The sequence below is a fragment of the Sinocyclocheilus anshuiensis genome, unplaced genomic scaffold (assembly GCF_001515605.1).
Source record: "Sinocyclocheilus anshuiensis isolate Anshui unplaced genomic scaffold, SAMN03320099.WGS_v1.1 scaffold976, whole genome shotgun sequence".
Lineage (NCBI taxonomy): Eukaryota > Metazoa > Chordata > Actinopteri > Cypriniformes > Cyprinidae > Sinocyclocheilus > Sinocyclocheilus anshuiensis.
Window position 1 is genome coordinate 1,441,240 of NW_015552538.1, and position 26,375 is coordinate 1,467,614.

Here is a 26,375-nt window from a genome sequence, read left to right on the forward strand (position 1 = left end):
GGACACAACTAGAAATCAGTGGTTAAGTTGTATTTACAACACTGTTCCAGAACAGTTAAACCCAAATATTCAGATGTGAGCAACGCATTTTTAGGAGGACGAGGACTGTTTCCTGAGAGAGTAGCTTACAATGCTGGTGTTCTGACAAATAATGCTGACTCACGGCCTGTAAGTACGCATTCATATTTAAAGGATTTGCCACTGATGATTCAAACACGAGTTTTGAGCAGTGTAGAGTAGACTTGTGCCGGTATTCGGTGATGCGATATATCACGGTAATGAATATGCACGATGTTTTTATCGTGGGCACTTCTAAATACCGTGAATAATTATATATAACAAATTATTCCGAAAAATAATGTTCTTTTTTTAGCAACGTCATATGACCCCTTTAAAAGGATAATTCACTCAAACAGTACAGTGAAATTGTAATGTACTCATCTAAAGTCAGTCAAAGAAATTTAGCATAATGTACAAGCTGTTATATTCCATATATTGAAAGTAGATAGGGACTAGATGTGTCTTGAAATGTATCTAAATACAACAGCTTAGTGTGAGGAACAAATATCAATTTCACACATTATTTACATAAAATCCTATTTTCCATTCCTTTTCATGGTACACTTCCATGGAGAATCTTGGGAGAATCTTTTTTTTTTTTTTTAAGAAATTAATACTTTTATTTGGCTAAATTGATCAAAAGTGACAGTAGACACTTATAATACAACAAAAGGTTTCTTTTTTTACATAAATACTGTTGTTTTGACTTTTTAATTTTCTTTTCATCAAAAAAAGCACAAAAAAAAACAGCTTTGGCATTACATATTCTAAAATAGAAAATAGCTAAACAGCTTTTAGTCTGATTCTTTATTATTGTTCCTCAGAAAAAAAAAATTATAACAAAATGTTTCATTGCTTATTTAAATTTGAACAATTTTGCACAAGAAGAAAATCAAATAGTGTGACCAACAAATACCATATGGTCCAACCAACATGCAAAAAAAACAAACAAATTTGAGAAGAGACCTGCAGATTCTCATGACTATGTACTCCAACGTCAATAAGTTTCTTAAAATCCAAAAAGTATTTTTTCCATAATTTGACAGAACTTGTCAGATTTTTAATCATGGACACTCTTTAATACATTGACCCATAAATAACTACTTTAGTGTTAAAATAAAAGAAAAAGAAACTCATACGGATTTCAAAAGACAAGAGGTTGAGTACAGACTTCTCATTTTGAGATGAATTATCCCTTTAAGTACATAACACCCATATACTCCTTCAAAGAGCTGCTCTATTTGTGCTTGAAGAGCCGGTAAGCAGACCGACTTCAGTCAGTAAGAAGACTGCGGCAAATTGAGGTCCGCACACGACTGCTCATAAAAATGTCATCACTTAAAGTGCTAAACATATGTTCAGGGGAGCTGATGCAACCTAAAACGAAGTCAAACACCATATTTTATCCTTTCAGACAGAGCAACATCACTCTCTCGGTTTCCATTTCCCTTGTTTTTTTTCTCCTCACAAGCCCTCTTTTTTCTTCCCTCTTCGTTCGTTCGTTCTGCCCATGACCACATGTGAGAATCCCCGCTGCTTGTGTCTGTCTCAGAGATCTTTGAACCCTTTCAGCGAGGTTTAACAGGCTCAGAGAGACTTCAAAGTGAAACGACGACTCGCGTAGGCTGAAAATGAGGTCCTAAATCCCTCATCAGAGGCGTTCTACCTACGTTCTGACCAAAGCTGCCCATCCTAATACAGCATTAACCCACATCTAATATCGAGTTTCACCTGCTCCGCTTCTGCTGCCAATATAATCTACCCAACCCACTGTGCCGTCAAACTGTTCCCTTCTATCTAGCTTGTGATTGCTGGACTCGGAGCTCCAGTGTCCCATTGAGAGTGGGAACCAGGACAAACGTTCACACGGGACGGCTGTGTGCGGATTATGCACACGACAAAGATAAGGGGAATAAAGAACTAATCCATGAGAAGCATGCCACGTTTCCTCCACAGAGGCACAATCTCACCGTTTCATTATAATGTGACAACATGTTCTTAAACCAGCTATGGATAATCCCACTTCTTGTGCACCTCGGCGAGTCTGGGACTCTCCATAACTTGCACAAGTTAACAAGAAAACCCTGTTTCTATGTCAAACATTCCCTCTTACAAAGACGTCACTTCAAACGCTCTTATGATACAAGCTCCAAAATTTGGAGATCCGCAGTTAACCTCGTTTGCCATGTTCCAACAGTTTTATCCATGCACGAGAAAAAAGAGCAAATGCACAAACATACAAAGTGGTGCGTTGTGCTTGAATAAACACCTGTGACGCCAGACACGGCTGGCCGAGAAGGATAACAAGCACGGAGCAGAAAATCCACTGGACGTGCTCCACTTAAATCAAACAGAGGAGAGGACAGACACACAGACACCCTCCAGGAAAGAACAGGGAAGTGCGATTACCATAAAAATCACTCTCGCTCTACAATATAGTCATAATAATACCTGAGAGCTTTATCTTTCAACCCAGCTGGCACAGATACTGTAAATGTCATAGGAGGTGATAAACTAAGTCAGACAGCAGAGGCCCCTTCATAAGACTCTTGTTGAGGCCTGAACGCACCTCTCAACACAAGTGGCTTTGACCTCCACATGACAAGCATTGCAAATAGCATCATGGAAGAGATATTTTACAAGGTTGCTAGTAAAAATGGATCAGGATGGTTCAGTGGTGGGTTGACTAATTTATAGATATTTTTTTCCCTTTGCTGTGCTACAAAGGTGTTGAACTTAGAGACGCAAGTATGCCATTATAGCATCAGTAGCACCAGTGTTTTAGCATGCTGAAGTCGTCTCGAGTAGTGGCGTCTCTAAATTCAAGTCCTTTAAATCAATGCAGTTAAATCTACCGAAGTGCTTCAGAATTCACAGTCTTCAAATGTCTTGAAATTTGTAGACTTTTATCTTCTGCTGTGAGCAATGTTCCTGCTGTTATTGTCTCTGTTATTTTGATAACTATGGTTGTTCTTTCGGCAATAAAATGTAGGCTAATAGATATTTTCCTTATATACACTACCGTTCAAATGGCAAGTTCAAACTGAGTACATTTTTTTTTTTTTTTAATTAATACGTTTATTCGGTAAGCATGCATTAAATTGATCAAAAGTGACAGTAAAGACACTTATAATGTTACAAACGATTTCTATTAAAAAATACTGTTCTTTTGAACTTTCTATTCATTAAAGCACCCTGAAAAAAATCCCAGTTTTCATTAAAACATTACTGCACAACTTTTGATGTCACCTGTCAACACATTCAAATAGAAAAATTATTTTAAATTGTAAGTAAGATACTTTTGAACAGTAAGAGACTTTTGAACAATAGTGTATTTGAGTGTCTGCCTTTTAGAGTTTAAAAATTAATAGTTGACCCTAAAATTGTCATTATTTACTCACCTTCATGTCGTACCAAACCTGGATGACTTACTTTCTTCCACACAACACAAGATATTCTGAATAATTTTTTTTCTCTATACAAATGCACCGGACCTCACTGACTTTCATTGTATTGACAAAAACATGGAACATTTTAAAAATATCTTCTTTTGTGTTTTGAAGAAAAAATAAGACATATTTATTTGGAACAACAGGAAGATGGTAATATAGCAAGAAAGCAGGAAGTATGATATACATACCACATTATGCAGCGACGGCGCTCATTTAATGATACGTCACGCAGGTTGTCTGGTAATCATTGGTTGCACATCAAAAGGCCAGCAGCAAACAGGGTAAATGCTTGTAAATTGGTTGACTACTGCATTCAGATTGATGTGTACATGACACTGAACACAGCTCTCAAATGAAACATGTCATGAGTGAGCGTGCCTGCCGATTCCCTGTTTATGTGAATGAAGGGGAATAAACCAGCTGTGGGAGTGCTGGTAATGGAGCAGGTCAGTGAAGTGTTGAGTGAATGTGGCGAAAGGGGTCTCCGGTCAGCACTGCAGTGCTAGGCTACTGACCTCCTGTTAAGTAGAGGCTCACGCACTACCAAATGAATTTGTTTCCACTCAATTTCCTAAAAGGCAATTTCCTCCAGGCCTCAGCTGCTGGGAACCCAGATGGATGGAAAAACCAAGAGGCCGGAAATCTTCAGGTGCCTTTCATATGTCTTCTGGATTCATCATCAACAAGAAGATGGACCAATGTACTACCATTACCCTCAAACAAGAACAGGCATAGATGCACAGAAGGGAAGAGGCATTTATAGACATACAGTAGAGCCTTGAACAACATACATGAATGATGGTCAAGTAGTTGTTCAACAATCATTGTTTTTGTTTTGCTTTTTAGTTTGAACATTTTTAGTGTGGCTTTAATTTAAGAGTTTCAACAACATGCCATGTTTTATCTATTCAACAGTTTGCAAGTTAGTGTCTTCAAATTCAACTTCTTTGTAGCATCCTACCATGACCACTGTGTTTTAAAGATGGCATATAATAAATTTAAAAAAGCTCCAACTTTAACAACAAAACAAAAAGTCGCACAACCATTGTTACACTTTGACTAGCCTCACAAAAGCTTCACAAATTTTGTCTGATATAAGTCAATATAAAAATTGTTTTTTTTTATATATATATATATATATATATATATATATATATTAAAATAGATATTAAAATCTCCACTTTGTGAATAAAATAGAATAAATAAAAATCAATATGTATAAGTGCTGCAAGTAAATTTAGGCATCGCAACATTATAATGTACAGTATAAAAATAAATATACATTTTGCTAAGGATTGCATTTAACAGTGTTATTAAATGTTCAGAGTTTTAAATAGATTACTTTTATCATCATATAAGAGTTAATCTAAAAGCAAAAACAGGTGAAAATGAGCATGCCAAATCAATGATCAAATATGGAATGATTCCAATTAGATTCCAGCAACAATCAATTTGTCTGCAAATTTTAACAAACATTAATCGCATTAAGCGCAATTTAAAAAGCGGACAAAATTGACAGGTTTTGTCCAAACCAGTCAGTTTTGTCTGCTTTTTAAATTGTGTGTTGTGTCTTGTGTTGGGTTAAATAGATTAGTTAATTTTGTCGACCCACCGACTAGTCTATTCAGAAAATATGTTTAGCTTACCCCTATTACACGCATATGTACGCATATGCGTACTTCTACACACTTGTGAAGAAAGCATCCTGCATTAGGCACTGAAGTCTACATTAGTGTGCTTTTTAAAATGCTGATGCATTAGCCAATGTGTGGCAAAAAAGCACTTATAAGGCCAACACAGACAAGCCAGTCATTAGGATTGAGCATTCTGCCCCTTCCTCCTTAATGGATGTATCACACAAACAGAAGAGTAAAGGCTATTCTGTGGCCCGTCCGTCCCTGTAATTGGCAACAATTTAGCCCTCCACAGCCACTCCATCTTTCGTTTCAAAAGGAAGCCTGCTGCTGCACACAATAGGTGAGAGAGCTGGCCTCTGTTTAACACGGATTCATTTCTTTCAAGAGATGAGCACGCTGTGAACCTATAGTTATCCATTCAGAGTATTTTCAGCTCTGAAGCAAAAGCATCGACCCTGAAGATAAGACAGTTCATGGATTTTGCAGTTAGCTGTTTATTGTAGCTCTACGAAGCTCTTTTCCCTTTGTTGGGCCGGGGCGGTTCTCCTCTGGACTCTGGGTCAGGGTCTTAGATGAATCGGAGAGCTTGTGCTAGTCTGCCTTTATGGACACACAAACGATATGAACTGAACAATATCCTTGGGACACGGAAACAGGTGGTGTTGGATACTACGGTCCACTACACACTGCATGTGTACAAGGACAGGACACCTGACGCTCAGCATGACTCAAAATTACAAGGGTCCTAAATATAATTAAAAGGTCTGGGCCTGATTCAAAACATGTGTGTGACTGCACATGCAATTCCTTTCACGCAGATGTAAACTGTTACATCTGATGGATACTTAAAACACATAAGAAGCTGGAGTCAGGGGCAAAGGTCCAGCGCATAGGCAATCCCATATATCAGTCAAATCCTGATTTATGGTACACGTTCCTGAGCGAGCCAATGTTTACTAGGGCTGCATGATTAATCGAAATAAAATAGAAATCTTTAGTTTGCTCTATAACGTGCATTTGGCAGCACTTAAGAAAGTGAAGCCTTAAGGACTCCTTCCCTTGTGTGTCAAAATAAAAGTTTGATGATTTTGATGTAATGTTTACAGTTGATATTCTTATGATATTGTATTTTTATTAATGGTTTTATTGTATTTGTATTATTTTGTATTGTATTTGTATTATTTTGTATTGTATTTTGTATTATATTTTGCTTATGTATATATTTTATATTGTATTATATTTTATACTTATTATTATTTCTTACTTTTTCATTTTTTTAATTACAAGTAATTTTATATTATTTAGTATTAGTAATAATAACATTAAAATCATTATTATTATTATTATTATTATTATTATATGTATTATTTTAATGTTTACATTTTTATGTATATATAATTGAATGTATTATTATTTTACATTAAATTATTTTATATTTTTATCATATTTTTATCATAATAATAATAACTGTTAATTTTATTATTTTTATTATTTTACATAAATTATTATTTAATATTTTTATTATATTTTAATAATAATAATAACTTACCTTTATTATTATTATTTTAAGTAAAATGATTATGTAATTTTTTATATTTTTATAATAATAATAATAATAATAATAATAAACTGTTTTATTATTATTATTATTATTATATTTTTTCCCTCTCTCATTAAAGAATTTAAAAGGGATATGTCAAGTCAATATTTCATGTCCATGTATTTATTTATTAAATATCCGTGTAATGAGCAAGATAATGTACAGTCACCTGGCCATTATCACAAACTAAACAGAGAAACGCAGTCTGCGTGTGGCTCCGAGCCTAAAGCTTCGGTCTGCTGTTTGTTCACAGACACAGAACAGACGTCACAACTGTCTAGCACACACACAGATAATAAGGTACATCTCATTTAAAAACACACACACAACACACTGATACTGCTGATAGCACACACTGACCCAGATGTTGACATTTACTAAAATCTTCAGTTGTATTATATAGCCATACTGATATATAAAATCACACAATTGTGGCCAAATTGTGCAGCCCTACAAACAAGCACAACTAAACTGGATTTTTTTTAATGTATTTTAATTTGCAATAACAATTTAAAATACATTTAAAAACACACACACAAACACAACTAGATTATTCCCCAAATCGTGCAACCCTACTGTATACAAATAAATAAACAAACAAACTGTGGTTGGCCATTTACAGACTGATTCTTCCTTACAAATCAAGCGGTTCTTGGCCAGAGTAAGATACAAAGGCAGTCCAGAATTTATATGAATTTATATTAATACAAAAGTCTGGTTGGAAAGACTAGCTTCACTATAAAGCACAACATGCATGCAAACACAGCCAATCAGTGCTCTCTCTTTCCTCTCCGGCAGGAGCATACAGGCCACACAACCATCTGCTGCTCTGTTCAGCACTGTTCTCTCCATCAATAATCTATGAACCCATCTAACACTTTGCTCTTTACTGTGCAACACAAAGGTGAGACTTGAGAGGCTGACGTCTACACATCTCATACACGCATTTTAAATATTCATTGTGCCCATTTATGTTACAAAGACTTTACAGAGGATGACACATGCAAATGTATGTGGAATACAAACACACTGATTACACACACCAACATGCCAGATCCACATCTTTAGTGGTAATTTTACTTGCTAAAACACTGCGAAAACCAGTAACAGACATTTAAATAAATTACAGCTGCCTGGCTTTCCTCTTAGTTCATTACTATATTTAAAATAATTTTTAAATATAATAATGGATTATTATAAACATAATTAATTATATTACTTAATATAATAATTTATATTATTATTAAATATATTTTTTTCTTCTATTGACAGTCATAGTTTTTTTTTTTTTTAGGTTTATACTAAGTATTTTCTTTTTCACAGTACTAGCTCTTTATTCATTAAAATATAAAGCTGCCTTGCACATTTTAGGATGGGGTCCCCCTCAAAGGGATCATCATATTTGGGGGATTTTGGTAACAAAAATGATGAGAAATCCTGGTTTAGATTTAAAACATAGAGCCCAGATCCAGACACCTGATCTAGCATATTCAAAAGTAACCAAGAAGTTGGTATATAACAGTAGAAAAAAAAAAGTAAGAAAAACCTTATCCAGACTAGTACACCGTACCTTTAGGTCCAAAAGAAAAAAAAATCTTCTGATGTATCTCATACCAGAGTTGAGTCATGAGCCTCCCAATGTTGTTTATATACTCTATGCCAGTGGTTCCCAACCTGGAGCTGATATGCTTTGAGGTCAACTTTGAGATGTATAAAATGTTCCACTAATAATTTTATATAAAAATGTTTTGAAATCATATGCTTAAAATGCTAAGATAAGGCAATTAAATAAAATAAACAATTAAATAAAAGTGCAATTGACAGTAGTGTACCAGGGCTCCAGACTGCGACTAAATGGATATTTTGCATTTCAATTTACAAATCACCAACATTTACCATGGTTTTACTGTAGTAACACTGACAGTAACCATGGTATTGCGGCAGAAAAGTAGAATATTCATATTGAATTTTATTATATTAATAATGTAGTATATTAAAGGAGTAATCACAGTATTTTTGTTATGTCATATCAGTTGTTTGTTGTGCATTTGTACTTATAATTAATGTCTTCAGGTTACTGTTTTTCATAGTAAATATTACTGAAACCATATAGTTAGGCTACTTTTTACCATGGTAGTGAGGTGCTGTACCTGTGGTTATCATGATCTACAAATGTATGAAAGATGAGGCTGTTATACTTTTCACAGATACTCACAGAAACAGGTACTGTTTTTGTTAATGAAAATAAATGTACATCTACTTCCCAACTCAAGCTCCTGCTACTCTCAACTCAAACTACTGTCAAATGTGCATTTCTAAAACTTGTAATATTATTAGTATAACATGTGCATATATACTGTATATATGATTTGAATATACATATATATATTTTTTTTTTTTTTTTTTTTTTACATGTGCATATATACTGTATATATGATTTGAATATACATATATATTTATTTTTTTTTTTTTTTTTTTTTTGTCATTTTCCTGGATGATCCACGACTGCTTTTCTGTTTTTGGATAGTTGCTCATGAGTCCTGCGTTGCGCAGTCCTGCGTCCTGAGCAGTTCAACTGCCTGCTGTTCTTCAGAAAAATCCCCCAGCTCCTGCACATTCTTTGGTTTTCCAGCATCTTCTGCATATTTGAACCTTTTCCAAAAGTGACTGTATGATTTTGAGATCCATCTTTTCACACTGAGGACAACTGAGGGACTCATATGCAACTATTACAGAAGCTCCAGATGGATGCTCCAGAAGGAAAAACCATGCATTAAGAGCCAGGGAGTGAAAACTTTTTGAATTTGAAGATCAGGGTAAATTTAACTTATTTTGTCTTCTGGGAAACATGTAACTTTTTTGTAGCCTCTGAAGGGCAGTACTAAATGAAAAAATATGATATTTAGGCAAAATAAGAAAAATGCACACATCTCCACTCTGACTCTTAATGCATGGTTTTTCCTTCTGGAGCATCAGTGAGCATTTGAACCTTCTGTAATAGTTGCATATGAGTCCCTCAGTTGTCCTCAGTGTGAAAAGATGGATCTCAAAATCATACAGTCACTTTTGGAAAAGGTTCAATATGCAGAAGATGCAGGAAAACCAAAGAATGTGCAGGAGCTTGGGGATTTTTCTGAAGAACAGCAGGCAGTTGAACTGCTCAGGACCAACGCAGGACTCATGAACAACTATTACAAAACAGAAAAACAGTCATGGATCATTCAGGAAAATCCAAATAAATTCAGCTATTATTTTTTCTTGTGGAGTATATATAAACATCTGTTATGTGAAATACCTTATTCAGGACAGTACTAAATAAAAAAATAACATGCAATTTTCATGAGCTCTCTTATTTTGTTAAAATTATTAACGTATTTGCATATTCTGTAAGGGGTATGTAAACTTATGAGCACAAACGTATATGTATGTCCGAGGAAAAAAACTCCCAACCTTTTTTTAGGGTCAGAGGAAAAAAGGTTAGGAACCACTGCTCTATGCTATGGAGGCCATTCTAATTACCAAAACAAGAAACAAAACACATCTTTCCAAAAACCACTTCTTGCATCATTGTATAAAAGAGTGCAGAAGATAAATGGGGAGGCTATTGCACCAGAGCCATATTTCGCAATACAACAGGGATACTTCCCTCAGCTTTCACTTAATCCTGAGGCACAGGAAGCAGTGAATGTCATCCGAACCATAGGCAGAGGAAGTGGCCAACAGATTCAAATTGTCAGCAGTGATTCATGCTGCATACTTTGAATGTAGCTATAGCAATTATTGATCTGGCTAGTTCATTTACTAGTTCATTTCAGTCTAGATCAATTTTAATCTTAGTTTCCACTTGCTAATTTTACTGTATCATTAGAATGGGAGAAGAGACAACAAAACAACTCCTCAATTTCTCTTCATCTTTAAAGTGAGTCTCTACATTGTATTCAGTAATCAGTTCATATGTTCCCTAAAAATCAAAGTGACATTGCTTGCATCATACAAGTTGAGCAACATGAACAATACTTGTACATATTTAGTCTAAGTTGCCCTCTATTAGCATGTCAGATCATGTTTCATTCTTCAAGCAGGAGAGCATAAAGGGGTCTCGAGGAGCCTTAAATTACATCAAACGACAAACAGGTTAATGACCCCAAATTTATGACCGATGCTGCACTACTTCAGAAGTAACCTCACCTGGAGTCTTTCACAAGAGTAAAAAAAAGAGCAAGTTACAAATGGGTGAAACAGAGGTGTTTGGGTGTGTAGTGAGTGCAAACATGACTGTGTTAGGCCCCATTTCCACCTGGCAATGCAATGCGTTTTAGAAGATCCAATCACAAGTGATCAGTGCTAAATACAGGTGGAAACAGGGTCTAAAGTGTTTTGTGATTGATTCACTGAAACCACATGTGTATGCAGTCAAAAACGCAGGCAATCACATCGCATTTGTAGTGGAAATACTACAGTCCCGAATGCTTCCCTGCCTGAAGTGAAGCTCTGCCTTGCCTACTCGCTGCCCACACATGATCATTCTTAGACATGTTGAGAGAAGGTGCATCAAACTATACCACTGAAATGTTGCAGAATTAAACCAAAAAAACACAGACTGCAGTTGAAATTGCAGTTGCCCCCCTTATCCTTTTCACTCACTTTCTTTTCCACGCAACATGGGTTCATATATTCAATAGAATTCACATTACATACTCCTGTGAAAGTGATGTAGAGTGACAAAACAAGAGGGGAGTATCTTGACAAAATCCAAACACAAGTGGTCACAGAAGATACATTTTGAAATGCTAAAAAAGGGATAGTTCACCCAAGAATTAAAATTATGTCATTAATTACTTGCGTCAAAGTCTGACACAGAAGAGAAGAAATTGTTGAATAAAGTAATTATTTTTGCTTTCTTTGCGTACAAAAATCCTTCTTGTAGCTTCATGAAATTAAGGTTGAACCACTGATGTCACATGGACTATTTTAATGAAGTTCTTACTACATTTTTGGGTCTTGAACATGTCAGTTGCATTGCTGTCAGAAAGCTCTCAGATTTCACCAAAAATATCTTCATTTGTGTTTCAAAGATGAACGAAGGTCTTAAGGGTTTGGAACGACATGAGAGTGAGTAATTAATGACAGAATTTTCATTTTTGTGTGAATTATTCCTTTACTAGCAGGCGTAAACAGTAAAGCATCTCAACTGACCACTTGTGATCGGATCACTAAAAACACATCTTAATACCAGGTGTGAAGAAAGCCCTAAAGTATACTCAATTTAGGATATGATTTATCCAAGCAGGACATGTTTTGGATCCTTGGGCATGGTGATTAAACAATTACAGCTCGAAATCTATAAATAAATGTATCGACCCCTTAAAATCTTTGGGAAATGATGGTTTAGAATGCAGTGCAGTCTAGTTGAAGCAAGTAGCCCCAGCAGGAAAGTTGCCCAAGACCAAAAAAAAATATGTTGTCCAGGAATGTCCTACTTACGGTCAATCGCTCAGAACAGTACAATCTTTGTGTCTTCTCTGGACCCCATCTTATCACTCTATCTATTCAATCAACCCCCACCCATAGACTGACCCGCCTTCCCACTGTCCCTCGAGTGCCCTTGTAAATTATTCATGAGCGGGTTGCAGACAGCCCACTCCACCGTTCCATCCATCAGTTCCGTGGACATGCTAAAAAATTTAGTGTCTGTGACCAGTCGACTCGATGCGCTCCAACATCCCACCGGGATAACCACTTGCGCCTGTTAAGTGTCAAGTCTAGCCACCCACAGACCCCCAGACTGTCTTGCTTCTCTGGAGTACTTCTCCCTCCCTACCCCCTTTCCATTGCTCCCTTTGTTTGTATGGACAGACTTTAAAGCACTAAGTCATTATAAGTCAACTAATGACTGGTACTTGTCAAAGACAGCCCAATGGAACCTCAAGCTAAACTAAACTTGAGTGTCTTGAGTGAATGACAGCTTTTTGCTTTTAACTCAAAATCTCCATCTCCATGTTTGTGCACACAGAACAACATTAGAAAGAAAGCTAATTAGCAATTAACTAGTCTCTTCTGACTGGCTTCCATAGCAATTGTCAGTCACGTTCTGTCTTTGGATGGCAGTGTGTCCTAAAAGAAAAGAAGAAGCCTTTATCCTTTAATCCCTCATTCCTACTCCACCATTTTTGCCCGTCCATTCGCTCCTTTGTTCTAAAGAAAAACAATCAGACAGCAGGCATCTGACCAGAGTTAATGAAGCCCTGCCAAAACACTGCTCCTGATTGACTGCTTTATTCTGTCGTTTTAAGTGCAATCACTCAGATTCCTTGGGTTTGCTAAAGCAGTAATGGCAGTGTCTCTCAATAGAGTCAGGCTTTCGTCTACTTCCAAAAGCAGTTTTCAGGCATGACAGATGCTAATTATTAGGGTTGGCTCGATCACTGGTATTCAGGACCTTCCCCAGAGGGACGTCAGGACTATTGGTAGTGCCTGGTATTAGGGGCATACAGGAACTCTAGATAAGTTAACATGATAAAGTCAACAAACTTGGGCTAGGTTTCTTTCAAAATGTCTAACCCAAAACTGTAACACCTTTCGACCTACATTCACCAAACTTGCCACAGTCATACAAACTGTTCTGACTCAATACTGCTGCATCTTTTCTAACCTACTGTACATCCGTTTTCCAGTTGTGGAGTTGCAAACAGGAGAGGAGCAAAACCCTTCCCATTGGTTTCCACTGAAAACTTCTGAATGTAATTCAGCTCCCAAATAGAGCTCCCAAGCTATATCTACCAAACTCAACCTGTTCTGGTTTAGATTGCTATATCTTTTCTGAGTACTTGGACTCACCAGAGACTTTCAAACCAGAGCAAAATCCTATAGGTTTCCATTGAAAAGTTCTGACTGAAAGCTCCAAGAGGAATTACAAGCTATGTCAAGCTTTCAAACAGAAGCAAATCCCTGTAAGTTTTCACTGAAAACTACTGACTTTAAATCCTTCTAGAAATCTCAAGCTATGTCCACTAAACTCTGCACAGTCCTTTAGCCTGTTCTGTCTCAGATTCCCATGCCTCTTCTATAAGTGATATAAATCATATAGAGCTACAGTGACAGATCTGAATCTGTATATTAATGATAATGAACTCAACCTACTATTGTCAAAAAAAATGTAAAATTCAAAACAGGGTTTTGACTGTCAAAATTCAAGATTTTAAAAACTTTTTTAAATGTTCACACTTTAGAAAGTGTTACTACAGAAGATATAAATGTTGTTAAATATAGTAAATTATCTAAATGTCTTGTGTGGGTAGGTGGAAGTGTTTCTGCAGGGGTGTGGGTGTTTGCTATGTATGGGGGTCATGCAATTGTGTGTGTGCTCAGCTGTTGGGGGGAGGAGAAGATCTCTTGAAGAGAAATTCAAAGACGTGACTTCAACACTTAAAGCTACTTGAATGAGGTCCAACATGCAGGAAAAAGCCTCAGTTTCTTGGTCAGATCTTGAGAGGGGGTCTGTTTTCCTGTAAGTCTGGAAGAGCCAGAGGCAGGTACCAGGCACAGATCAGAGCCAACTACCGAGATCTTGTATAATAGCAAAGGGGGCAGAAATGAGCTTACTAACCCCAACCCCCTGCTGCATGTTTCCATTTTGTTTCGATCTAATCTGAGCCACTTCAGGCAAGCACACACCTACCTGCACGAACAAACACACAGAGAAGGAACCAAAAATAAACTACAAAGAACCTGAGAGGACACACACAAACATTGGTGATTCAAGTGCAACACAATTTAAGCTGATAAAGTCTCACAGCAGTAGACCTGATAAAGACGAACAATTGGAAAGTGACACACCCACACTACATGCCTTCGTGACCTTTTACTCATGATAGTACAACCAGCTTCCAACATTTAAAATGTTGATATGGTGAGTTCATCCAGGACATGTTGTCTTTTAAGACATCATTTTAGGAGAATTTGAAGAGAATCAAGATAACATCAAAATAAATACTTGCTTTTAAGTTTAAATGTATGCACATATATTTGAACACTACAAATTCTAAATTCTATCCAGAATACAGGGGTTAGCTGAGGTAATATTGACTATGATATGTCAAAGACATTTTCCCTACACATTTTCATAGAAAACTTGATCAATAACCAATTTTTTTCTGTAGAATGTAAGTATAAAAACGAAGACAACTTCAAACACAAAAAAGCCCAAACTGAAGATTAATTTCGTTTTTTTTTTCTTCAAATTTTTTTACACCAATCTCACCTAGGGCTTCCGCTCATGAACGCTACTTTATCAGATAAAAATGCCATCTAAACTATTCTGAAGACAGTTTGTTCCCTTCAGAGATACATTCATATAAAACACTAGCGACGCGTTTTGATTTTGAAACGTGCAGTGCTCATGCTTATTCAACGAAGTCAAACGCCACAAATAAATCAACGTATGGGAAACACTGGTAATGTATATCGAAATATCGGAAATGTGTTTAAAAATCATATCACCGTTATTGAAAAAAATTATATCGCGATACATATTGATATTGAATTATTGTCCAGCCCTAATCTCACCTAAATAGAGGGAAATAGCAGGTGCAAATTAAAATTAACATCTGAAAGAGTAGAATAGGCTAATTCAAATTCCTTATTATCTGTAACTCAAAAACTATAATTTCTGAAAAGTAATTGCTTTTTTAAGTGTACATACAGATCTTCACCACGGTAATAATCCCCTGAAGCATGGAAAATTAATAGTATGCCATGAATGTATAAACACGTGTAGTGCTGGCCTCATTTCAAGGCAGTCCTGAACATACAGGATGTATCAGACAGATGACAAATAGGGCCCTGGGACCCCAGCTAGATGCTCATAGCTAAACATTCACGGATCAGCATTCTGGAGCAACGGGTCACTCGGAAGTCAGGCAACTGAGAGCCCCCCAACTACAGCAACATTCTCGGGGTTTTGAAGGACAACCATGTTCTACAACAGAGTGAAACGACTGACTGAAAAGCCATGGCGAGATACCAAAGTGTTGTGTGGGATGTGTAAATAGGCTCCTCAGAAAGACTGCAATGATCATGTTCCTATGAACACACTGTGTATCTGTGCAATGTGTGTCTGTGTGTGTTCTACAAGAATCTTACACATCGCTGGGACTCTTAACCCCATTGTGTTGAAGCTGAACACTGGGTGTAAACAGCACTGATGGCTGGTAGAGTTTGTGACAGCCGTAGGCTAAGTAGCCAGTCAGAAACACTGTCTGTAAATCATTTTGCTGACTTGGACAATGGGGGTTTTTGAGAATCCATGTTTCCTTCACAACCATCAACACTGAATCTACGCCACCGCTGCTTAAATCCACAGCATCTTTTTTTACCAAATCCTTTTTTTTTTTTTTTTTTTTCCCATGTTTGAGTTGTGGAAACGGGCTTCCATAGTAAACTGTTGTTTTAAACAACCTGGAAGCAACACCAGTGATTCTATGTAGGGTTAATGGTAGGTGTGATACGAGTCTTAGAAAGAGAAAACACAAATAGCAACATCTAAGCTATTCAATCTGACTTGTATTTTCCAAACTCTTTAGTCTGAGATAGAGGAAAACAAGTTTAATCATCCTATCTTGCACAACCAGTGTAGTCTGATTCAACATACGAGCCAGTTCTTTCAATGAATCATCCAAAAGGACTCACGGTTTGAATCTAAGGCAATAGTTCTCAAATTGGGGTGCTGCAAACATCCAAAAGGGGCTGCAGAATGACTTAACAGTATTCAATGAATAAAATATTCATTTATTAAAATGTATTTATTTATTTATGATTTAACGCCATGTCAGCAGCAGTGGCTATATTCATGGCAAGAGGAAACATTTCAGTTTCACAATTCAGTCATATACAGTATATCATTTCAAAACAATTATATGACCGTTTTGTTTGAAAATTATATATATAAAATATACAAAAACATACATATAATAAAAATAATAACAAGAACAAAAGTAATAAGAATAATTATATAGTCTTTCAGCTTAATGCATGACAAAAAAATTTAAATCGTCCCAGGATAATTCTTTTTAAATATGTCCAATAATATATTTTCTGAATAAAAACGTTGCCTAGTATTATTTAAAACTGGACATTCAATTAAAATATGTTTTATACTCAAAATATTTTTACACCTTTCACAGACCGGTTTCTCTTTTCATTTATTAAAATACTGTTTAAATCAAGATGGTTAAAATACATTAAATCAGAACATGCACTGATTTCATACTTCTTTTCCCCCCTAAACCATTTTTATTCAGAGGTCCCCTGAAATGCTTAGAAACACACAGTGTTACTCTATGTGTTGACGTCATTTTAACTGAAACAGGTTAGACAGGGCGGGAGCAGTTGAGCTCCGTAAAGCCGCATTTGACAGGGTATGCCAGCCACAATCTCATCCATATTGCTATAAAATATAGCATTCTGTGTAGAATTCAAATAGCTCCAATACATTTTGTGGTCTGCGCCGACTCGCGCATGTGATCCGCTCCGTGCTATCGTGTCTCTGGACCGGAGCAGAGTGTGTGTGCGGTGCGGTGGCTAGCGTGACACAGCGCGAAACCAGACTTCTTTGTTTGCTCAATGGAAAGAATATTTACACTGTTTGAATCGTTCCCTGTCCCCTATATAGTGCACTACGTGCCATTCACTGTACAGAAAATACTAATTCTGTGGACAAGTGGCCGATTTCAGCCTCGACTTCAGCGTCTATTTTATAGTGTAGGGGGCGGGTGCTTCGGATTCTAGAGAGCATTTGATTGGACAGAAAGTTTGATGAGAAGCTGTAGTACGATGTGACGTCAAATAAATCGTTGAGCCGTTTTGGCGGAAGTGACGAACAACAAGCTTTGAATGCTTATATCTTCTAAATGTGAATTTTGTCACTGTTTTGGAGCACACTGCCAGCCGCAGGGTTTCATTTTGATTTCTCTGTGCATGTTTTTTTTACTCTCATAGATTTTGTTACCATTGCCATGCATTATACGACTGATAGACTGCGACGGTTGGAGTTAAAAACCATCAAATGTGTTCTACTGAAGAAACAAAGTCACCTACATCTTGGATGCCCTGGGGGTAAGCAGATAAACATCAAATTTTCATTTTTGGGTGAACTATCCCTTTAAGACTAACATATTGATACTAACACCCAAAAAACTTTAATTTTGATTTCATGGGGACTTTAAGAACATACAGTTCTTGAAAGTTCTGAAAAATCACAAAATGAATCATGGTTAATTGATTTAATAAATCAATACTTGTAGTTTATGTTAATAAATAACAAGTTTGAAAACAAGCAGCTTTGTCATAATTATAGAAGCAATACTGGAAATAAATTAGACTGTCTGAGGGCAGCCTTTGAATATTGTGTTGGACAACAGAGGGCCTTTGAGTAAAAACATTGAGAAACACTGATATTGCCTGAATGAACTCACTCGCTTACTAAACTGCAAGTTAGCATAACATTATCAACTTAAGGGTAGACTATGTGATTCCTAATTAGAAATAGGAGAAAATATGTTTAAGATGAATTTCTTCTTAATTACAAAATGTGTTTATCTACAGTATGACATTTTCATAAGCAAAGCTAATTAAACATTTGACCATTTTATGACCATTTTGCCTTAGCTTAGCAAGCTATCTGTTAGTCCTATTAGCTTATTGGTCAGCAAAGCTTAATGGTTAAGAAAAGCTCATGAGCTGGAACAAAATATCACAATAATGTGCTAAGGTTTTTAACAGACCTAGCAAAAGTCGGATAGGAGGCTGCAGGGGGGTCTTGCATGACAAGGGCATGTTAGAAAAACAGAGTTAGAAAAATATCTAAAATTGCTTACAGCACCTTTAATTTCCTCTGTATTTCTAATAAAACCAAAATCCACTCAGTGAGGCTTTATTAAGCCCAGCCTGAGTGTCAGGAAATGAGAGCATTGTTTTTTGTGAAATCCATGCAGGGAAGCTAAGCTCGGCTAATGTGCCTGAGTCAGTGGGAGGCTAATAAAGGCTTCAGACAAACACCTTGAATAATCTCTCTCTAGCACTCACTTTTTCCATTCTGTCGTTCTCTTTATGACAGCTTCCTCTATGGTGTTCAAACAGCTGCATTAAAATGGATGAAAAGTAGTTAAAATTAGCATACTATGAGGCTAGTGCGTTTGTCAAAAGGGATAACATTGCTTATGGGGACACTTTTTGCATAAACAAACACTGTGATCAGACAAACACAGTAAAACATTATCTTGCACAGACACACAAGCCTTATCTCCAGACCACAATACCACAAGTGTAACATCTTGATAAGCATGAACATTACATTAGGCTGGGCGATAAACTATATCATATAGAGATTGTGATAAAACTGGTCTATCGATGATAAGCTATTAACATTTTTACTCGATATGGATTCATCGAAACAGCATTAAACACACAACAGAAATAAGCAAGACAACTGCAAAGTTGTCAGTGCATGTCAGCCTGTCTGCGTGTGTGTGATTGATTGGTGTAGTTTCATCCTTACACAAACTGTAAATTAACTGTTATATTTTCATTTGATTACATTTTAAAAGGTTGATTAAACTGTTAAAGTTTAATTACTTTGTTTCATTAGACACCATTTTTGATGATAAGTTTGTATTAAACCATAAAAAAAAAAAGAAAAACACAGAATTTAGGAAAAAATATAATTGATTTCATGGGGCCCTAAACTAAAAGTTGGCCTACTCTATGGAGTTTAATTGTGACCAAACAGGTTATTTTTCCCTTAATTCTCAAGGTCTAACAAACATGTGGAAACATTTCCTTCCGCATTAATGATAAATGAGTATCAAAATAAATATTGATAGTGTGATAACAATTTTAGCCATATCGCCTAGCCCTACACCACATGGTCCTATAAAAAAAGTATTTCCCACGAGTGAGGAAAGCTAATTATGAATACAACAGTGACTCTACTATAAACAAAAAGCTTTTTACAGTTGTGTTTACCGGTTTGTGGGCCTATTAACTTTGTGTGAACGAAGAGGGTTTTTATGGCCTCTCCTGCTGTTTTGCAAGCAGTTTTAGAGAATAACACAAGAATGGGGGGTAGGAAGATGTTCAGTCAGAATGAGAAACTAAATATTTTCTTCTCCATTCGTGAAAGGTTTGCTTCACTCACACAAATACAGCTCACCTGCTTATGTGAACATGAAAATGAGCTGTTCGTGCATTTCCTCAAAAACCCTTGAGTTCCCCTGCGCTCAAACCCACAGCGTTTTGAAGATCTTCTTTATTGAAATATGATCATTTGCATGTAATTTAATAGAACCTCAATGCTAAAGGAGCAGTATGAGTCTCTATCAAAGGACATATAGGGAACTGGTTTGCTATAGTAACGCAAAAGGCCAAAAATGGTACAAATTAGCTGTACTTCTCACACTCGTTTGATCAAATCATCCTGCTGAGAGCACACGCAAAAGTATGCAACCTCATGGACGCCATTTCTTTTTTTACATCAAAAGTTATAAGAAAGCCAACAGTAGCCAATGCTCCATTCTCACCCAGGCCCCTCCCTGCAGAACTAACATGCCTCTTGTCCAGAATGGTACAGCCATCTGTTGTTTGTTAGGAGGTAGAGAGTTTGTGTGAATGAGTATGACGGTATTTGCTTGTGTGATGAGGAAAAGAAAGGGGACAAAAGCAAATGGAGGAGGGAGGTATGAGTAGAATATGTAAATGTACACATTAATGGTTTTCTCTGTGACTGGCACTAGGAGAAATACTGCGATTGAGCACTGGCAGCAGCTTAAAAAGTGTTTTGCATGAGGAAAAGAGTGTTGATTAATGAAATAACAGACTGTTCTATGGGGGGGGGGGGGGGGGGGATGCTATCTCACAACACAAACACAGCTCCAGCTGTCCAGCAGTTTTTGAGTGTATAACCTAGACCAGTGGTTCTCAAACCTGTCCTGGAGTACCCCCCAGCCCTGCACATTTTTTATGTCTCCCTCATTTATCACACCTGATTCAACTCATCAGCTCATTAGTGGAGACTGCAAGACCTGAAGTGGGTGTGTCAGATATAGGGAGGCATACAAAATGTGCAGTGCTGGGGTACTTCATGGAGAGGTTTGAAAACCACTGACCTAGACAATAGTGTCATCATCAACAGAGATACATTAAGATCATAAATTGTAATCACACACATTTGTTTTGAGAACATCTGTGTGACTAATACACTATGCTTGTTAACCCAATGACACTACAGCCTCACACAGGCGAGTCTGAATCCAGGTGTGTGTGATGTCTGGCTCGTAAGGACAAGACGTGTTTCAGTGTCATAAACTTGTAATGACACAGACTTGTCTTTGCCCTCAAGCAGTAGGTCAAGATTTAAAACTGTTGTTAGAAGGCTTAAAGCTGCACTCTAGGGCTGTACGATAAATCGCATGCGATATTTAACGCGCATCTTATCAGTAAAGCCGGTTCTGTACTCCATATGTTTTTGTGTAGACCTACATTTAGCTGTTATTCATCGCAAACAGCATTTTTATTGTTATATACATATTGCCATTAGTAGTAGTAGTAGTCACGGTAACTGCACTTTCAAAATCTCTTTGGAAGTTCATATTTATGAGTTGGAAAGTCATAATAATTACAAAATCATGTGAGTTCAAATCACCTTGGTCAGAGAAAGATAGCGATGTAGGCTACCTTTTCTACATACAAATACATCAAGGTTTTTAACTGTACTTCTACAAAATGATAAATACAGAATGTGCATCAGATGTGTTTTTGCATTTTTTTATGTTTATATTCAATTTATGCAGGTGCTATTAACTGAATTCTTATATATTCAACAATTCATCACCGTTCATCTCATAAATACCGAGATTTATCTTTCCGAGATGAACCATATCTACAGAAATTTCATAACACAGTCAACATGACGGCACCCATAAGAGGGCAACCCGCTCCATGTCAATAAAATCAGATTTTTCCAGAAGACTGACAAACCTCAAGTCTTCATATCATGTGATTCACATCACTGTAATGCTATTTCTGAAAAGTGTTGTTAATTTCTTTGAATTTAAACACTTCTAATTAGCCAAAAAAAATACTGGCTGCACCTTTAAGAGTGAACTTATGTGTAGTGCCCTCAAATCAATCAATGTGCTCCAGTGTTTACTTGATTTAATGTCCCCCATAAAGGAACATTAATCTCCTGCTAGGCTTTCTAAACCAACATTAACCGCAAACCAAACCCCACTCATCTGACCAGAGCTTTTGAGACCCAGCTGCCTCATGTTTGTCAAAGTGTGAAAAAAAACAAAAAACAAGGACAACAAGTTAGAGCATGCTGCTGGGTCAATCAACTCAGCCACCATTACATCCATGTTAAACATGTAAATAGATTTAGAAACAATTGACATCTCACATTCAAACCATGCTCATACAGAATTCATTACAACTAGGTACACCACATTATCCACATATACAATAATCTTGAATATTTGGCTACATGTTTGCAATTCATACATGGTATGTAGCCAAAATGACAGCTTTACGAGGTTTTAAGGAATACACAGAATCGTATAAGAAACCTTTTCAACATCTAACACACTGAGAAAACTTTAAATATCCTTGATCAATTTACTATCACTGTCAATGTTTAAGTGCTGACAACTTAGTCACTGGACCACATCAAACACTACTTAATATTCCAGTATGTACTACACATACTTCCATAGAATTATAACTTGGGTTAGGTACAGGCATCCAGTCATGGAAACGTCTCGACATAGATGAGAAAAAAATCGAGCATCACCAGATTATTAACGTGCAGCCAACGCGTCAATGTATCATCTCAAATACAACCATTCATCAAAAATTACACAAAACTGCAACAAGTTCATGTAATGAATTAAAAGGGCATCTTATTAATCAGCTCTGGGGGGTAATTAAACAGGGGTGTCACAAAATGATGAAATATGTAGTAAAAACATAACTTACCCAAAACCGCAAAGGCTATAATAAGCCATTTGATATCCATTGTTCTACTGTTTCAGCACTGCCGATTAAGTCCAGATATTGCAGGAACAAAAATGCAAATGTGGTTAGAAATTCCTAATCGTCACTCGGACCTTCCAGAAATCAGTCCGGGTGGAGTTATGAATGCGCCTGTTCGGACCGCGTGAAAGTGCGTATACCTACTCCACAACGATTAAATCTCTCCCGAGTCAAATGCGTCTTGCGCGGTTAAAAGACGGATATCCAGCCTCCGAACAACAGCCGTGTTTGTTAAGAGACGCTTGTGCAATTGAAAGAAAGCCTTTGGATGGTTGCCTCCGATAAATTACATCCGCCGTTCACGAATGAATCCGATATAGTGAGTTGAACGCTGGGATGGATCTGAGCTGTCTCGTGCCGCTCTCCAGTTCCCAGCGCGAGCAGCCCACGCGTGGAGGAGGAGGAGGAGGAGTGAGACCAGCTCGTCCAGTTCGTGTCAAATAACCGGCTTACTGTGGTCGTGGATAAACTTGTGGTAGCTTTGTCAGACGGATATGAGCAGATGTGGTGCCCTGTCCGTTCTCCGTGAAGAGCAATACGGTGATGCTGGCGCTGCCGTGATCACCTCAGCTCTTCTCTATTGTCACAAAGAGGCGGCCCAGCCCATCTCTTACTTTCAATCATGGGCTGGTGCCTGAGGAGGATAGCAGATGGGGGAATCCTACCAGAGACCACTATAGTTGTATCCCGGTCAAAAAAATCTGCTTTAGTCAGTTTTGGATGGCTAAATCACTTTTGTTATCAGTATTATGTTGCCTAGATTCAGTTGTCACTAGCGACGACGCAGTTTATCAGCTATTAGAAGCGCAAACGCCGTTTACTTTGATAGAATTCGAGACGATGCTTATCATTGGGTATTGCAATTTAAGTGTGCGTTTTCGTTTTAACGATATCCTACTCAAGTTCATTTACAGTCTGTTTGACAACATCCTCGAATAACCTTTTAAACAGCGCATGTTACGTAGCGTGTTGTACGAAATTACACGCTTCATTTATCGCCACTGGTTTAAAAGTCAGAGAGCAGCGAGCTCTGTAAACTGCTGTGACACGTGTTGTTGATGTTATTATGTTGTTTACATACGCCGCCGCAGGTGAAAGTTCTAATTATGGGAATTTGACATTTTATTTCCTGCTGTCGTGCGTTTGCACTTTCAAACTATCACTCCTCCCACCTACCGGTAGCCTACATAACTCCGCCCTCTTGGCGTAATGCCATACTAAACCACCAGGTAACAGCTGCCCCCTAGTTTTGAAACCAGTCCCTAAAGAATAAAAAGTATTATGGGGACGTTTATGTTTGTTCACATTCTGTTTAATGTTTCAGATTTCTATTACAAATAAATGCTGTTCTTTTGAATTTTCTATTTATCAAAGAATCCTGCAAAAACAAAACAAAAACGTTGAAACATAATGTTTTCAATGCTGATATAGCCTAAAAATAAGGGATGTTTCTTAAGCAGCAAATCAACATATTAGAATGATTTCTGAAGGATCATGTGACACTGAAGACTGGAGTAATGGTTGCTGAAAATTCAGCTTTGATACACAGGAACAAATTGCATATATATAGCTATTAAAATAAATAACAAAATATATTCAAATAAACTAATTATTTTAAATTGCAATAATGTCACAAAATACTATTTTTACTATTACTATACTGTATTTTGATTAAATAAATGCAACCTTAGTGAGCAAAAGACACTTATTTTAAAAACATTTTTAAAAATTCTCACCCCTGACTTTTGAACGATAGTGTATCTGCTACAAATTCGTTGAGAACTCTCCTATTGTCACTAAAATGTGTAAATTGATGTAAAGTATGCAAAATACTTATATGAAATATATAAATATTTATGTAAAATATTAAACTACCTTAGTACCAGACTGAATTGTACCACCAGCTGAAAACATGGGCATATTCAGATTTGTGCATACATTTATTGTATTTCTTAGCCACCTACATTTTAAGTAAAACTGTAAAAGCAAGTAAAATGTAAAACTACATTGATATGGATGTACATTGGAAAATTATAACCCTCCTCATCTGATAAGCTGTAATATAAAAATAAAAAAATAACAAATAAATGAAAATGAGGAAGTTTTATATTAAATTACCTGTTGATTCAGCTAATATCAGTTGTGTCATTCATTCTATTGACATGAATCAAATTATAAGCCAGATGTGAAATGAAATTTCATGTAGCCAAATTTTTTCTTCTCACCTTGTTTTTTACCTGTAACTGTGTTATTTTATAATATTGGAGGGTGGTGCTCATGTATAATTTCACTCCTGTCCTGCTGATGTATAATTGGTTAAACTGATGGTTTTACAACTCACCCCAGTCTCTCGTGTAAAGTTACTTTCTTGATATGTAAGTCAGAGTCAGAGACTGATCTCATGCATGATAAAGGTTGGGGTCTGATCATCAGTGTGTGGATGTGGATGTGGAGGATGTGCTCCGGCCCATGAGGATAATCACTCCATTGTTATTGCTGCATATACAGTACAATACTGGTCTGTTTTTAATTGGGAGTTGTTATACCATCACAGTGCATGGAACAAAAAACATATTTGAGTCAATGTAAGGAAAGATGATCTAATGAGGGAAAAAGGCGTGTGAAATATCATCATATTGTTCACTGTAATGAACCACTCGGTTGTTCTGTGTTGTTTTTGTTAGTGAATACTGTGGGCATAATATTTTGCTCTGACATTTAGACAGTTTATCCCCATTATTAAAAATAGTTTTAATCTTACTTTATTATTTTTCCACTTTTTGGAACAGAACATTGGTTTAGAAGCACAAATAATCAGGAAGTTTGAACGACTTAATTCCATCACTGTTAGGAAGCTGAGTGAAGCGGTTCCCCGCGGATTTCACTAGTCCTGCTCCAGGCGCCACCATCATGCCCCCAAGCAAGGCACTTAACGTCTGCATCCGCCAAGATGAGGCTTTACAAAATCAATTCAAACCTAATCATACTTAAAGGTCAAAGATAAGATTGCTGTCAGTCATTTGTTATACAAAGAGAGATGGCTAAGCGTTTTATAATAGAGTAAGTGATAAAAATGATAAACTTGCCAATGCTTCATTACAGTTATCTGACTGTTTCATTATGAACAGCTTGTCCAGAACCTTTTTAATATACATAAAAATGTTTGTGTGTAATTTTTTGTTAATGTTGTGTAGGATAGGTCAATATGGCAGTACAGCTCAAAAACTGAAAACTAACATTTTAAAATTAGAAATATAATCTGATAAAAATGTAATTGTAAATTGTGCCTCTTTTGCTCTTTAATTTTATCATTTCTATAAATGCAATACTGAGCATTGTAATGCCTCTGAAAAGCTGAATGGTGCTTTTAACTGCAAGGTGGAGTGATTATACACATTTTTTGGCATTGATGGTTCCATAATGAACCTTTAACATCCATAGAACCTTTCCATTTCACGAATAGGTTCTTTAAATTGGAAAATGTTCTTCAGTTAAAAAAAAATATTCTTTAGACTAGGAAAAATACAATGAAAGTTTCTTTGG

General features: G+C 36.6%; 1 protein-coding gene across 1 annotated transcript in view; it reads right to left on the reverse strand.

Moving 5' to 3' along the window:
- LOC107663867 (immunoglobulin superfamily member 3-like) overlaps positions 1-24,068 on the reverse strand; it is a 148,017-nt gene extending 123,949 nt beyond the window's left edge. Inside the window, exon 1 of the mRNA XM_016454237.1 lies at positions 22,776-24,068. Coding sequence (XP_016309723.1) covers positions 22,776-22,815 — 40 coding nt within the window. The 5' untranslated portion in view covers positions 22,816-24,068. The remainder of the gene's footprint in view (positions 1-22,775) is intronic.
- Positions 24,069-26,375: the final 2,307 nt, after the last annotated feature.